The sequence below is a fragment of the Trachinotus anak genome, unplaced genomic scaffold, assembly GCF_046630095.1.
Source record: "Trachinotus anak isolate AG129_WGS33_773 ecotype Australia unplaced genomic scaffold, CSIRO_AGI_Tana_v1 ptg000005l, whole genome shotgun sequence".
NCBI classification, from domain to species: Eukaryota; Metazoa; Chordata; class Actinopteri; order Carangiformes; family Carangidae; genus Trachinotus; species Trachinotus anak.
The window spans coordinates 4482183-4494945 of NW_027273856.1; the positions used below are offsets into that span (position 1 = coordinate 4482183).

Sequence of the window (12763 nt, forward strand, 5' to 3'; positions counted from 1 at the left end):
CTAGCAGGGCATGTGCAATGCGTTTGTGGAAGACAGTAGCGAGGTGTGGTCAGCAGGGGGCGCTGCCGAGCAGCAGTGGCACAGTATGAGCAAACAGGAGTCATTGATTTTGGATATTACCGCCAAAAACATGTATGATTCCTAGATTGCAAACATGTATGAAGACTGAATTAGGATTGGGAAAAATCTCTTGACAGTCAATGAGAAAATGTGCAGATATATATCTTAAAAAAACCCACTTAATTGTCGCAGGTGTTTATGTGCAGATATTTGAATATGTGGAAATTAATGCTGAAAATGTAACATCATTAATAATTATAGTTTTTCATTGTGTTTTGAAGAGGTACAGATACATGTCCAAACAGAGGAAGACTACTGTCACATGCTTTATAGATTTAAACATGAGTAAAGCGAAGGAATCGCAACTGTAGCATGGGATTTAAAATACATTTCAATTACATCTCTAATTAAAATTAGTAGATAGGAAAATTAGTAATGGGAAGACATGGCTAAACAAATCTAATTAGAGAACAGTTGATGATGACAGTGCATACTGTATATGAGCATTGGAGCATAAATGATAACCAATTTTGTAAGTAAGGCGTTATTACCAGCTAGGGGCCCCAAAAGCCCAAGTTTTCCAGTGTGTCCGTTGGTTTGCAGTAATTGTATTAATTGCAACACCTAAATACCAACAGAAACCATAACAGCCTTGAGGGATGTGCTGCATATTTTCCTGTGCAATGTCAACCTGAGGTCCTGTGTTGCAGAAGACTCCTGTGTCAAAATGCAGTTTAATCCAGCCATGGATGTGTGTTACTGTGGTGGACAAAACATTCACTAACATAGCATTTGTTGCAGGGCAGCTATTTTGTAGTGTATATCATGACACCATTATTGTTCCAAAAGTAGGCTAAGTGCATATTATAAATACAGATATTAGAGACAGTAGAACTAATAAACAGACCAATAATATCAGTGATGATATCTACTATAATAGTAGTAATGATAATTTCTGTATATTCTTCAGTATACATGGATCTGGAGTTGAAGTTACTTACAGTATTCTTAATCCCTTTATTTGTGTATTTCATCAACAGCTGTGTCTTAGAGTGATTAATAACAACATAAAGCATCATCAAAGCATTTATATCCCATGCACGAAAGGGTTGAACTTGCATACAAATGTATGAATCATACATACAAATGTGTAAATCTGCACTTTTTAAAAAACTGTGTGAAAAAGAAGAAAGAAAGCTTGCAGCAGTGTTTACAGAGAAAAGCTGAACAAAAACCTTAAGTTAGATGTTTTGCAGATATCAGCTGTCACATATGAGAAGTTTTTAAATCCTCATGATTCTTAATTTTATTTTCATTTTAGGATCACTTATATCCCCAAAAGTCATTTTAGCCACAGGTCACCCCAGGTCTGTTAAACCATGAATGACTATACTTAATCTTACTATAGATCACTCTCTTCTTATGGTAGCTCAAAAGAAATATTGCAGAACTAATGTGACTCTAATTATGGTTAAAGCAGTTTCTAGTTGTCTAAGCAAATACTGATGACCCTTGACTTCTGGTTTCCATTCACAACCCACTGACAGGACGCAGGTTGAATCTCCTTGTTTTCTATCCTGTGTGTAATGACAAAGGTCAGGGTGTCATCCTCAGTGGGGCCCATGCTCAAGTGATCCAGCAGGTCCTGGTTGACATTCAGGTTGTTGCAGGATAAAAAGGTCGAGGACATCAGCCCTCATCCTGAAAAAGTGGTACCTCTCAGCCCTGGGGCGCACTCATGGGACACACAGCTCTGACGAAGCTAGTTTGGTCATACCGGTGATTATCTTCATCCCACACCTTAAGCTTCAGGTCTGTCTTCAGGGTCAGCTCGACGGCCCCATGTAAAAGTTTTCGTTCCACTGAGGGTTGATTGCTTTTGTAGATGACCTTGATCTACAAAGATCACAAAGCCATCAGTTTGGAAGAATACTTGCAATTTTGACAACAATGGTGAGGTGGGCCAGGCCTCTAGAGATCTCTGGTTGGTCAACATGCACATGCACATGGATCATGGGAGCTGGAAGTGCAACCCTGAGTGTATTTGTTGGAGCACTGTCAGAGCATTTAGCAGAAAATAGTCTTCAGTAGCCTTTTTAGTCTCTTCTACTTTGTGCATGTAATGTGCACCAAACGTGGCATTTAGGAATTTAATGTAGTCTGGCTTGGCCTGGTTGTTGTTCTGCGGCAGTAGGTTCATAATGGACTGAACAAACTTGGGGTCGAGGCGTGGGCTGTTTTTTTTACACTGTAACTGAAGCAGAAAGAAAACAGTCTCTGAGAGAAAGTATTACACACATTACAGCCAAAACAAATAAATATGATGATATTAGAATCATTTCTGCATGATTTCATTATTGGACAGTCTCATGTGGAATTAAATCTAATCTAGACTAGAATTACAGTAAAAAGCCTGTAAAAGCTTGGCTTCAAAGCTTTTCTATAACATTAAAAATTCATGACTAACTGCTGTGTATTATGACTATTGTGTTTTTATGAATCACTTACGCTATGAAGCTGATTGAGAAAATGCATTTTCAGGGCCTTTAATGTTATTTATTTAACTTAATTACTGTATTGTCCCCTAATTTCTTTTTAATTGGAAATCACCAAAAGCTGACAATGAAATGTTCACTGCTGCTTAAATAACATTTACCTAACTGTAATAATAATAATTGTTAGGTTTGAAGTAAGTATGCACTCTCATAATGTCCTCACATACAATAAAAACCTATTTAAATGATGGATGTAATTTGTAGAACACTGCAGCACCACACTTCCTCCATTAGGTTGTTTTTCAAAAGGGAGTGCTGGAGTTGTTCTGCTGTTGCCAGTTGTAAACATTGATTCATTGCTCATGCTTCATTGTGAACAGGTTTAAGCCCTGTCTTGCTAGAATGGTCCTTGGTGCCATCTCTGCAGCTTTGCACAGTTCTGCTTGGCCTGCGGTGCAGGAGAGCTGGCTCACAGCCAGCAGCAGCCATACTGCAAACAGCATGTCTGAGATGCTGTGGCCAGAAGGTGCCAGAATACAGAGGGTTGGTTTGTTTTAGTATTTTCAGTTTGACCTCCAACCACATCACTGCACGAGCAACCATCTCTGTATCTGTGTTGCTCTATCAGCCCAGATACAGAGATGGTTGTTCAGACACACAGTTCACACTACATGTGTGTGGCTGCAAAAGGTGCGACCAGCTCAAATGTGACAACACTTGAAAGTGGCTCATGGAAATCACATTCTTAAATTAACTTTGCAGAAGATTTTGGCACATTGAAGTTGTGGGGATTTTGAATTCAGCACAATTGCTCATGTGGAAAATTTCATACCTTTTATTAACACACAACTGACACAGATGGTCCAAACACAACAGGATCTTACAGTGCAAAGGCAAAGTAAGCTCTACAACAGAAAGTAGTGTGTGAAATACATAAGGATGCAGAGAGGAGTGGCTACATTTCCATAAAATGAGGAAAATACAGTGAACAGACTGAATTTGTGACATAAGTTAGAACATGAGCACAGCCTGACAGAAGCCTGGGCAGAGATGCATGGCTGCACAGGCAGTTTAGAACCAGATAAGTCAACTAACCAGCCAATGGATTCACTCTGAGCTGCTGCCGCTTTGCATACTGAGTCCCTTTCCAACAGTCCTTACACTGTACTAGATTATGAAGGCAACACCAATACAGGTTGACATATGAAACAGAAAATTTCTCATCACCACGTGGAATTTATTCATTCATAATGGTGCAGGCAGGACATGTCAAACCCATATGAGGAGAAAATATCCTGTTCTACCATCTACTCCAGCTGAGCGAGGATGCATCTGTTTTGCACCTGCGTCCTATCCTTCTCCCTGCTGATGTCGTCCCCCCTGGTGAGCGCCACTGTGTCAAACAGCTTCAGAGACTGCAGCCATTTTTTCTACATGCAGACACCACCTGCAGGGATCAGAGGAAGCAGCCTGAGGAGGATTTGCCAGAAGTATGCAGACAAACTCCGCTACGCCACGTTGTATGACAGCAGTCGCCGCCTCCCCCTCTACTCAGCCTATATCTTTAAGAAATCTGATGGGAAGAGAAGGATGGACACTCCCTGGATGTATGAGCCTCAGGTACAGAGACTAACACTGCTTTGTTTGGTTCAGCTGTTTGTGACTGTTTCCCATGTTTTTTTCTAATTAAGTGTCTGACTGTCTGAAGATATATACATCAAAGAAAGAAAAAAAAAATGAAATAGCATTGATGACACAACCCAGTAGGCACAGGTGGGGGACCTGAGTTACACGACTTGATTCAAGTCACAAATTTGAGGAAAGGCTTGAGTTGACTTTGATTTGGTATTCATGATTGTGACAGATGACGCTAAAGGACTTGACTTTTTTAAAATTACTATTAAATATGTGCGTTTTTCGATACATACATATATATTATGTATATATATATATATATATATATATATATATATATATTATATATTTAATTATATATATATATATATATATATATATATATATACACATATATGTTTGTTTTTTTAGATAAGCTACATTTTGTTTTTGAAACATGACCCATCCCTCCATCAAGTTTGGTGCAAATCTTTTCTGTACTTTTTCTTGACACGGGTGAAAACAACGGTGGACCTTGGTGGAGGTAATGATAATAGTAAGACTAAGTAATAATAACTGTAGCAGTGGGTGGCTGCAATCACAGATGTGGACTCTACATTGCCACAAAATGTCATATTTATCAGTCAGATTTATAAGGTGTAAGCAGCTACAGCAACAGTTTTTGTTAAAGAAAGTAAAGTTAAAATTTTCATGACCACTGTCCTTTAACATATACATTTACTCATTTGGCAGATGCTTTTATTTAAAGCAACTTACAAGTGAAGGACAATAGTAAAGCTACAGTGCAGTGGGAGACCTTCGTGTAAGTTGTAGTTATTACATCTATGCAATGATTTGACATGTCTTGCTTGACTTACAGCAGAGCCTCCACTTAACATGCTTAATTCTCACCACAGTAACTTGGAACCTGCTAGAGACTTGAGAGTTAAGACTTTAGACTTGCTTGTGACTTGCACATGTGTAACTTACTCCCACCTCTGCTAGTAGGTTGTTAGGGGATGTTTTGAAGCTTAGGTTTTAGTGCTAACTACCATTTATCCAGTTTTTAGAGATGGAATTTTGGACGGAAAACAAAGCCTGTATGGAGTCCCCTGTCAATCACCCATATATTCCTCCAAACACCCCTCTCTTTACTTATAAAGACAACAATTGGAAAGTTATTTCCAAAAACACTACCATAAGCTCCACTAGCATACCCTAGGAAGTAAAATTAGATATAGATCATAACTTCTTCTGGAAAAACATTACTGACATTATGTTTTGAACTGGGTCCTTTTTAAATTGAAGCTTTTGCAGTTGAATGTTTCATCAGCGGTACTGCATCTCAGTGTTCAGTCATGACCTTTGAGGCACATCATTTTCAAAATGAATAATACTTCCTTTTTTCCTCTGCTTTTCCCTACAGTTGCTTTCTGATGATGAGAGTGGAAACATGAGGGCACTTCCCCTCACTGAGGACACGCCCCCTCTGATCGAGGATAGCCAGGCTGTGTTGGGTGACTACACAGATGCTGTACAGTATAAACGTGGCCCACTGAATCCCGACTTGCACCAAGCAGAGCCAGATGACAAATCCTCCACCTATACCCTGACCAATGTAGTCCCATTTATCACAGACTTCCTAGATACTTCCTGGAACCCATACTTGGACACCATTCGCCGGCGCCTCAATAATTTCTGCCATGGTAAATCTTTCATGGTGACAGGGGTGACTCTCTCAGGGGCGAACATCCAGCGAGATAACAGGGACCGCCTTGCAGTTCCTAAACACTTATGGTTGGCGTACTGCTGCCCATGGTTTGACCGTAACTCACCGTATGAAGTGAGGTTTATGTTCCCTAGTTATGGGGGCTATGCACTGAATGAACAGTCCGGCCACAGTGTGGTGGAGGTCCCTCTGAAGACTCTGGAGAGCTTCCTGAGGAGCCAGACAGACATAGATAGTGACATGACTATTTTCTATAAAGGTTGCATCTCAGAAAACCCCTTCAAGAAGAAGAGGAGAGACCTGAGCAGTGTTTCAGTATGAATGAACAACTGCATACACTGCGTGGACAAGATTAACTGCATGCTAAATAACAGGCCTAACTTAAATAAACTTTAATGGAGACAGTGTTGAATAAGGAATGATGGTGGAAATAGCTCTTATTTCAGCCTTAAGGGGCAGGTTTAGCTTCAGGGTCACGGTGTCCATCAGTGGCAGTAAGGATGAGTGGGAGATGACCAACACAACAAAAGGACCACAAAAAGTTAAAAAGTCACTCTGGTGATCTCGTATCACACCTCCACAAAGTTGTGGGACTGACAATGGACAAATTAAAAAAAGAAACTGAAGCAGCAGAACCTGAAAAATGCTGACTTTGCTATCAATAAGCTTAGTTCCCAAAACACATCTTTCATCAAAGCCTCCCTGTGTGGTAAATGCCACGTCTTAAAGTGCTCACCCCGAGTGGGGGTGGTCTCCAGTCAAAACTGTGCCCCTTTACCCCAGCATCTCAGTTCGAGGCAGAATTAGCCTGAATGTTAATTTTTCACATCATTTGATTTGTTCCACCTCGTATTGTTAAGCTACATTAATTTCAAAGAGCAGAAACTCTTGCTTGCATGTAAATCAGATCGGCCCTGGTTATCTGGTTTCATGGTCCAGGTGTTCAAACCAAATTGAAACCATGTTCCTGAAATACTCTACCTCATTTTGGCTCTTTGTGGCTCACTGTGTCAAAGAAATATGCCCATCATTGTCTATTGTGTAATGCAATGCTACACAAATTAAGGTCCAATGTGTAGTTATTTAGCAAACTGAATGTCAAAAATAAAATACTAAATAAAAATAAAGTGCTAAAATTTACAAAACCATGCTGCAAACACAGGTTAGAACTATTTTTTCTTTGTCAGTATATTCTGCCCCTTCACACTTGGTACTGGGAAGTGTTAAAATATCTTGAAAGTGCGTACTTCTTTCTGAATTAATTATTAATTAATTAAGGCTATTACTTTTACTGTGGATATGTTTCTTTCTATCTTTACTAAAACTATAAATACAGATCATTGATTTATGACAATGTTTTAGATTAACAATACGTCTGTAAACAAACATGAATTGGGTAAAATAAGAAAAAAGAAACTGTTTTGTTAATGCACAACAAGAATTTGTGGTTCAGAGTGTACTGTCTATGGAGTCTCATGTAAATTTCATCTTATGCTCTCTACTGTATTTATAAACCTGTCCTTGTTTTCATTAGTAATCTGCAAAATCATGTCACAGTAATTCATTTAGTTTCTTGTAGTTATATTACAAGTTGTACTTTGTAGTGTATTATCTGAACCTTTTTACAACAACAGTTCATAGACATTTTCAGACACTGGTAAGAAGAATTCTATGTCCCTCTGTGGATAAATTAACAACCATATAATGGCTTCACTGTTTGAATAAGAAAACACTGTTGTAGTTTAGTCAAATGTTATGTGGGACCAAACCATGACCAGACCGGGTGCAGCTTAAGGGATAAGGCCTCCATCGACACTACATCCTACATCGACACTACTTTTCAATACATCCTAAGCTGCCATATTTGCAGAACATGTGGTTAAAGCTCAATAACTACTGCCAAGGCAGCACATAAAGTCACCGTATTCATGACAATGAGTCATGCTATATATTGTCAATGTCAGGTGATTGACTGCACCTAAAAACATTTAGTCAGCCAACTGCCAACCCATTTATGATTTCCTTATATATTTGCTCCCCATTTAGGTCTTTATGCGGCAGACTGGTGGCATGTAGACTTCTAGGACACATGCCATAAAACTGCAATCTCCATTTTTAATTTGGACAGGGACGATAGATGAATGTCATCCATCTTTTTCCTATGTTCACTGTCAGTCTCCTCTGTCTCCAATCCAATAAAGGCCTGTTTGTAGTTACAGGGAATGAGCTGTTTGCTTTTTATGCACACTGCCCTTGCCACACTCCAACATTCATCTTTAAATTCCTCTGAAGTTAATTGAAATATAGACATAACATTTTTCCACATTGCTCAATGACATCACTATATTCTGTATCTGCTTGAACCTATATCACTTTTATAGAGAGACATATCTAAATCCAAGATGCTGGTATTTAAAAAAAATCTACACAACTTGTATAGTTCAGCATAATATACACGTAATCTCTGAAAACTCTAAAAACTTGTCTAGAATTATACATAAAATGCTGCATATTCGAGGACTGCTTGACCTCATTGCTGTATATTGTAGCTGTTCCTAAAGCTGTGGGTGGATCTGCTGAGGTGTCAATGCATTGTTTTGCATACTGAGTCCTGATTACAGAGAGCAGAGTGTGAAACCTGTGTTAGCCATTTAATTGAGCTCCGTGGGCAGATACAGAGACTTATACAATCATTTGCTGCAGCTCACAGAAGAAAACCCGACATATCATCTCATCAGAGTGACATCAGAGACCTCTTAACCATGGCGTTTTGGGCACAGTCAGCTTTCCTGCTTGTCAACATAATAACATCAGCGGTAAGAGGGAGAGTGGAAAGAGAGCTGTCTCCAGAGTGCAGAGAATTCCTCTATATGGGAACGCCACCGAAAGGCCTGCAGCACCACTCCCTCCAGTTCATTTGTCAGCGTTACAACAAGAGGGCACGCTATGTGACGCTGTACAACACTGTGGACCGTATACCTGTATACTCTGCTTACACCTTCAAACGCTCAGATGGGGAGAACTGTGTGGATATGCCTTGGATGTATGAACCTCAGGTAAAGGAAACTAGACAGTTGTACATGAGGTGGTAAGACAGTCTTATAACATGAAAAACATGGTATTTTTCTGTGCTGAGATCATGTCAATATTCTTATGCAAAAACATGAGCAAATGCAGATGGTGTGTAATCATGTTCTGCTGTTTTGTCCTCATCCTCTTCTGTGCACTGGTTCTGTCTATCTGTCTGTCTACACAGCTATCCACTATCTTTGAAACAGATGAGATGCAACCCTTCCCACATGGTTACATGCACATGAACTTTGAAGATACTCAAGCTGTTCTGGATGATTATACGAATGCCATCTTCTATGAACGTGGTACCCTCAACCCAGATGAGCATCAGGTCGAGCCTGATGACAAGGCTGCCACCTACACCCTCACTAATGTCGTGCCCATGGTGCCCGATTTCAACAACAGAGTCTGGAACAAACAGGAGCACGTCATCCGCAAACGGCTTAACAACTACTGTCGTGGAACCGCTTACATCATCACAGGTATCACCACCTCGGGGAAGATGATCCGCCGGCAAAACATCAATCGCATTGCAGTGCCCACGTACTTGTGGTCAGCTTATTGCTGTGTTGACTTCGACCACAACGCACCTTTTGATGAGCGCTACAAGTTCCCATCTTATGCTCACTATGGCCTCAATGAGGAGGACAACAACGAGGTGGTAGAAATCTCTGTCCAGAAGCTGAAGGAGTTCCTCAAGAAAACCACCTTTGTGGACCAGAACTTTCAGATTTTTGTCAGTGACTGTGTCCCACCAGCATCAAGTAATAGCAAATAAGCAAATATTTAGCTATAAGGCAGCCACGATTGTACCTTAATTATCTTGATCACATCTTGTTTCTTCTTGTTCAATAGCCCTTTATCACAGCAGAGATTTTGACTTGTCATTGTATGAAAAACACGGGTTTTACTAAAAACATTCACTATGGCTATGTTCAAGTGTACCAGTAAGCCATGGCAGTGTGACAATGAACCAGCACGCACAACACCAGGACCCTGAAACTGAAGCAGCCACATGGAATCCAGACATGATTCATTTTATTATTCAAACCTGTGCTTCTCCTCCTGTGACAAAGGTCTATAGCCTAAATCACAGAAAACATGGAATTTGTATGACTACCACCAATTCAGTCTCTCAGTCTGTATCATTAGTAATAATACATACTAAGAGACTGTATTGTTCAACAGTTTTCTTAATGTATTTTGAACACCTGATATAAAAATAACTGGACATTAGTCTCAATGAAAATGTAACAAACAATTACATGCTTTGTCAAACTTGCAGTAATAAACCTTTGCAAAGTGTAATTAGATTGTCTTTGAGGTTTTATTTTGAGACGAGAACATTTCTGTGATATTTTGCACATGGCCTACGAGTCACAAAAGTGAATGAAAACTGATGAAAGCTGCTTTTTAAAATGAGCGATATAAAGCCACTCTTGCAACTGATTTCATTCTTCTCACCTTATATTTTGATCTTTTGCGTACTGGTCTACATGAAACAATCACATCGTATTACAACACTAAAGGTATAATTGCTCTCACTAACGTTCACAAAACTTTTCATGGGGCAAAGTCTGTGAAGTTGCTGCTATCGTAGTCTTTATAACATATAAACTCTAGAGCAATATTGGGTTAAGACAGTGGACTGATGATGGTCTGTAAAAATTCTCCCTTCCATTCTTTGTTTCCTCCACTCCACATCTAAAACAGATGGCTACTCTGCATTTATGTAAAAAAAAAAAAAGAAATAAATTGTAGTGTAAATCTAGAGGACCTGATCTCTTTCTCTTCTCTGGCACATGGATTGACATTGGAGTACATTCAATTTCTTCCTGACCTGGATTTTTTTAAACAACCGTAGTCTGAACACTAAATAAAAAAACAAACAAACAAGAAACATCATTACTGAAGCTATACGTGCAAAACTTGACAGAATGGTCTCATTTTCAATAGGAGAGTGTCAAGGCGGAGTAATTTTTCCTCTGCAGTTCGCAGTAATAAAAGCTCTTAATGATTGATAACATTCACTGCTTCTGAATTACTTCTACGGCACTCGTAGCACTTTGAATATATGGAAAATACTTTACAATGGGAGACCAGTTTTCTCGAGGTACAGATGAGGCAGGAAGGGAAATGCTGAGTGTGATAGAGCTGGGACAGAGGCTGCACTTGTTAGACAACAGTGGATTCACAGTGGTGTGTTGCAAGTGAGAGCAGAGGAGTAGAGACATCTAAAAGGACATAGAAGTTGATAGGTTGAGGAAAAAAGAGCTTCCACGATGATACCTACATCTGTGAACTATGTCTTACTCCAGGCAGCTGCCATTTCTTTGCTGACCTGTGTGTTGCTACAGGGGGCCCAGGCAGGAGTTGTGGGGGACTTTAACCATGAGGAACGCTGTAAGGACTCTCTGTACATGGGTACTCCACCTCGAGGCTACCTTGGCACCTCCTTTAAGAAGATCTGCCAGAGGTATGGGGATCAACCTCACTATGTCACCCTGTACGACCCCCACAGACACATCCCCATCTATTCGGCTTATACATTCAAGAAGTCAGATGGGGAGAAGAGGGTGGACTTCCCTTGGATGTTTGAGCCCCAGGTGAGTGTTCTTTCAAAATGAATTTAAGTTGAAATGCTCGTTTAGATTTATTATGTTGGTTTTCGGTCTGCAGTTCAATCAAAAATCTGTCGTAGAATGTGCTTTTCCTGTGCATGTAGATCTGCAGTATACTAAATATTTCATATATTCACACCTAACAAGTAGTTTAGAAAGCTGGGGCAACAATACTACTATTGCTACAGGCAACAAAGTAAGCTTGAGATAAGCTGCTTTATTGGCTATGACTGGTATTTGAATGAGATAGTGTTTTCACTATATATGCTCTAGTATGTAGTTATGCAATTGCAAATGTTTTCAGTCAATACGGCAAATTGTCTGAATGTGAAAAATAATCTGAACAATGAGTAAATAATTATGTTCTGCTCAACTAAATAGCAATATTGAGCCCCCCCCCTCTCTCTCAACAGTTGGCCTCAGATAAAGGCAGCAGTAACATGGAACCCTTCCCACAATCTTCAAGCATGCATATGAACTTCGAGGACACCCAAGCAGTCCTCGAGGACTATGCTGATGTGGTTCAATACGAACGTGGCCAACTAAATCCTGATGAGCATCAGGCTGACCCTCTAGACAAAGCCTCCACCTACAGCTTGACGAATGTGGTACCTCAGATCAGAGAGTTCAACATGGGCCCCTGGGCAGAACACCAGGACCTCATCCGAAAACGCCTCAACAACTACTGCCGTGGAAAAGCCTTTGTGGTCACTGGGGTGACCACCTCCGGGCACACCATCCGACGCAACAACCTGGACCGGGTGGCTGTACCGGAATACATGTGGTCGGCCTACTGCTGCACCGAGTTTGACCAAAACGCACCTTACTTTGTACGCTACAAGTTCCCCGTGTTTGGAGCGTATGGGCTGAATGATCGCATCAACAACCACATGGTGGAAGTTCCTCTCAAGAACCTGGAGAAGTTCCTCAAGGGGAGGATGGATGTGGACAAGAACTTCCAGATTTTCTATAATGACTGTGTGCCAGATAATTAAAATAAAATGGGTGTGATCTTGCTTAGAATGAAAGATTAGAGTATATTAGAAATAAAGCACTTCACTGTAGACAGGTTTGGGGTTATCACAGTTTAAAAATATATACAGAACTGAGATGTGTTATAATTATATATTGTGAGCAATAAATGATGAATTGCAGAATCTGCCTCATTCAGT

At 40.1% G+C, this 12763-nt stretch overlaps 2 protein-coding genes across 2 annotated transcripts; both read left to right on the forward strand.

The window, feature by feature from the left end:
• The first annotated feature begins 7257 nt into the window (after positions 1–7257).
• On the forward strand, positions 7258–10278 carry LOC139621400 (endonuclease domain-containing 1 protein-like). The gene is made up of 2 exons (XM_071477890.1): positions 7258–8954; positions 9155–10278. The coding sequence occupies exons 1-2, from the start codon at positions 8661–8663 to the stop codon at positions 9746–9748; spliced, it is 888 nt and encodes a 295-aa protein (XP_071333991.1). The 5' UTR covers positions 7258–8660; the 3' UTR covers positions 9749–10278.
• An 833-nt stretch (positions 10279–11111) lies between these two features.
• Positions 11112–12745, forward strand: LOC139621399 (endonuclease domain-containing 1 protein). Its single transcript, XM_071477889.1, has 2 exons — positions 11112–11576; positions 12005–12745. The coding sequence occupies exons 1-2, from the start codon at positions 11253–11255 to the stop codon at positions 12584–12586; spliced, it is 906 nt and encodes a 301-aa protein (XP_071333990.1). The 5' UTR covers positions 11112–11252; the 3' UTR covers positions 12587–12745.
• Positions 12746–12763: the final 18 nt, after the last annotated feature.

Coding starts and splice junctions, on each gene's coding strand:
- LOC139621399 (XM_071477889.1), top strand. CDS start 11,253: ATGATACCTACATCTGTGAACTATGTCTTACTCCAGGCAGCTGCCATT. Junction 11,577..12,004: donor CTTGGATGTTTGAGCCCCAG/GTGAGTGTTCTT, acceptor CTCTCTCAACAG/TTGGCCTCAGATAAAGGCAG.
- LOC139621400 (XM_071477890.1), top strand. CDS start 8,661: ATGGCGTTTTGGGCACAGTCAGCTTTCCTGCTTGTCAACATAATAACA. Junction 8,955..9,154: donor CTTGGATGTATGAACCTCAG/GTAAAGGAAACT, acceptor CTGTCTACACAG/CTATCCACTATCTTTGAAAC.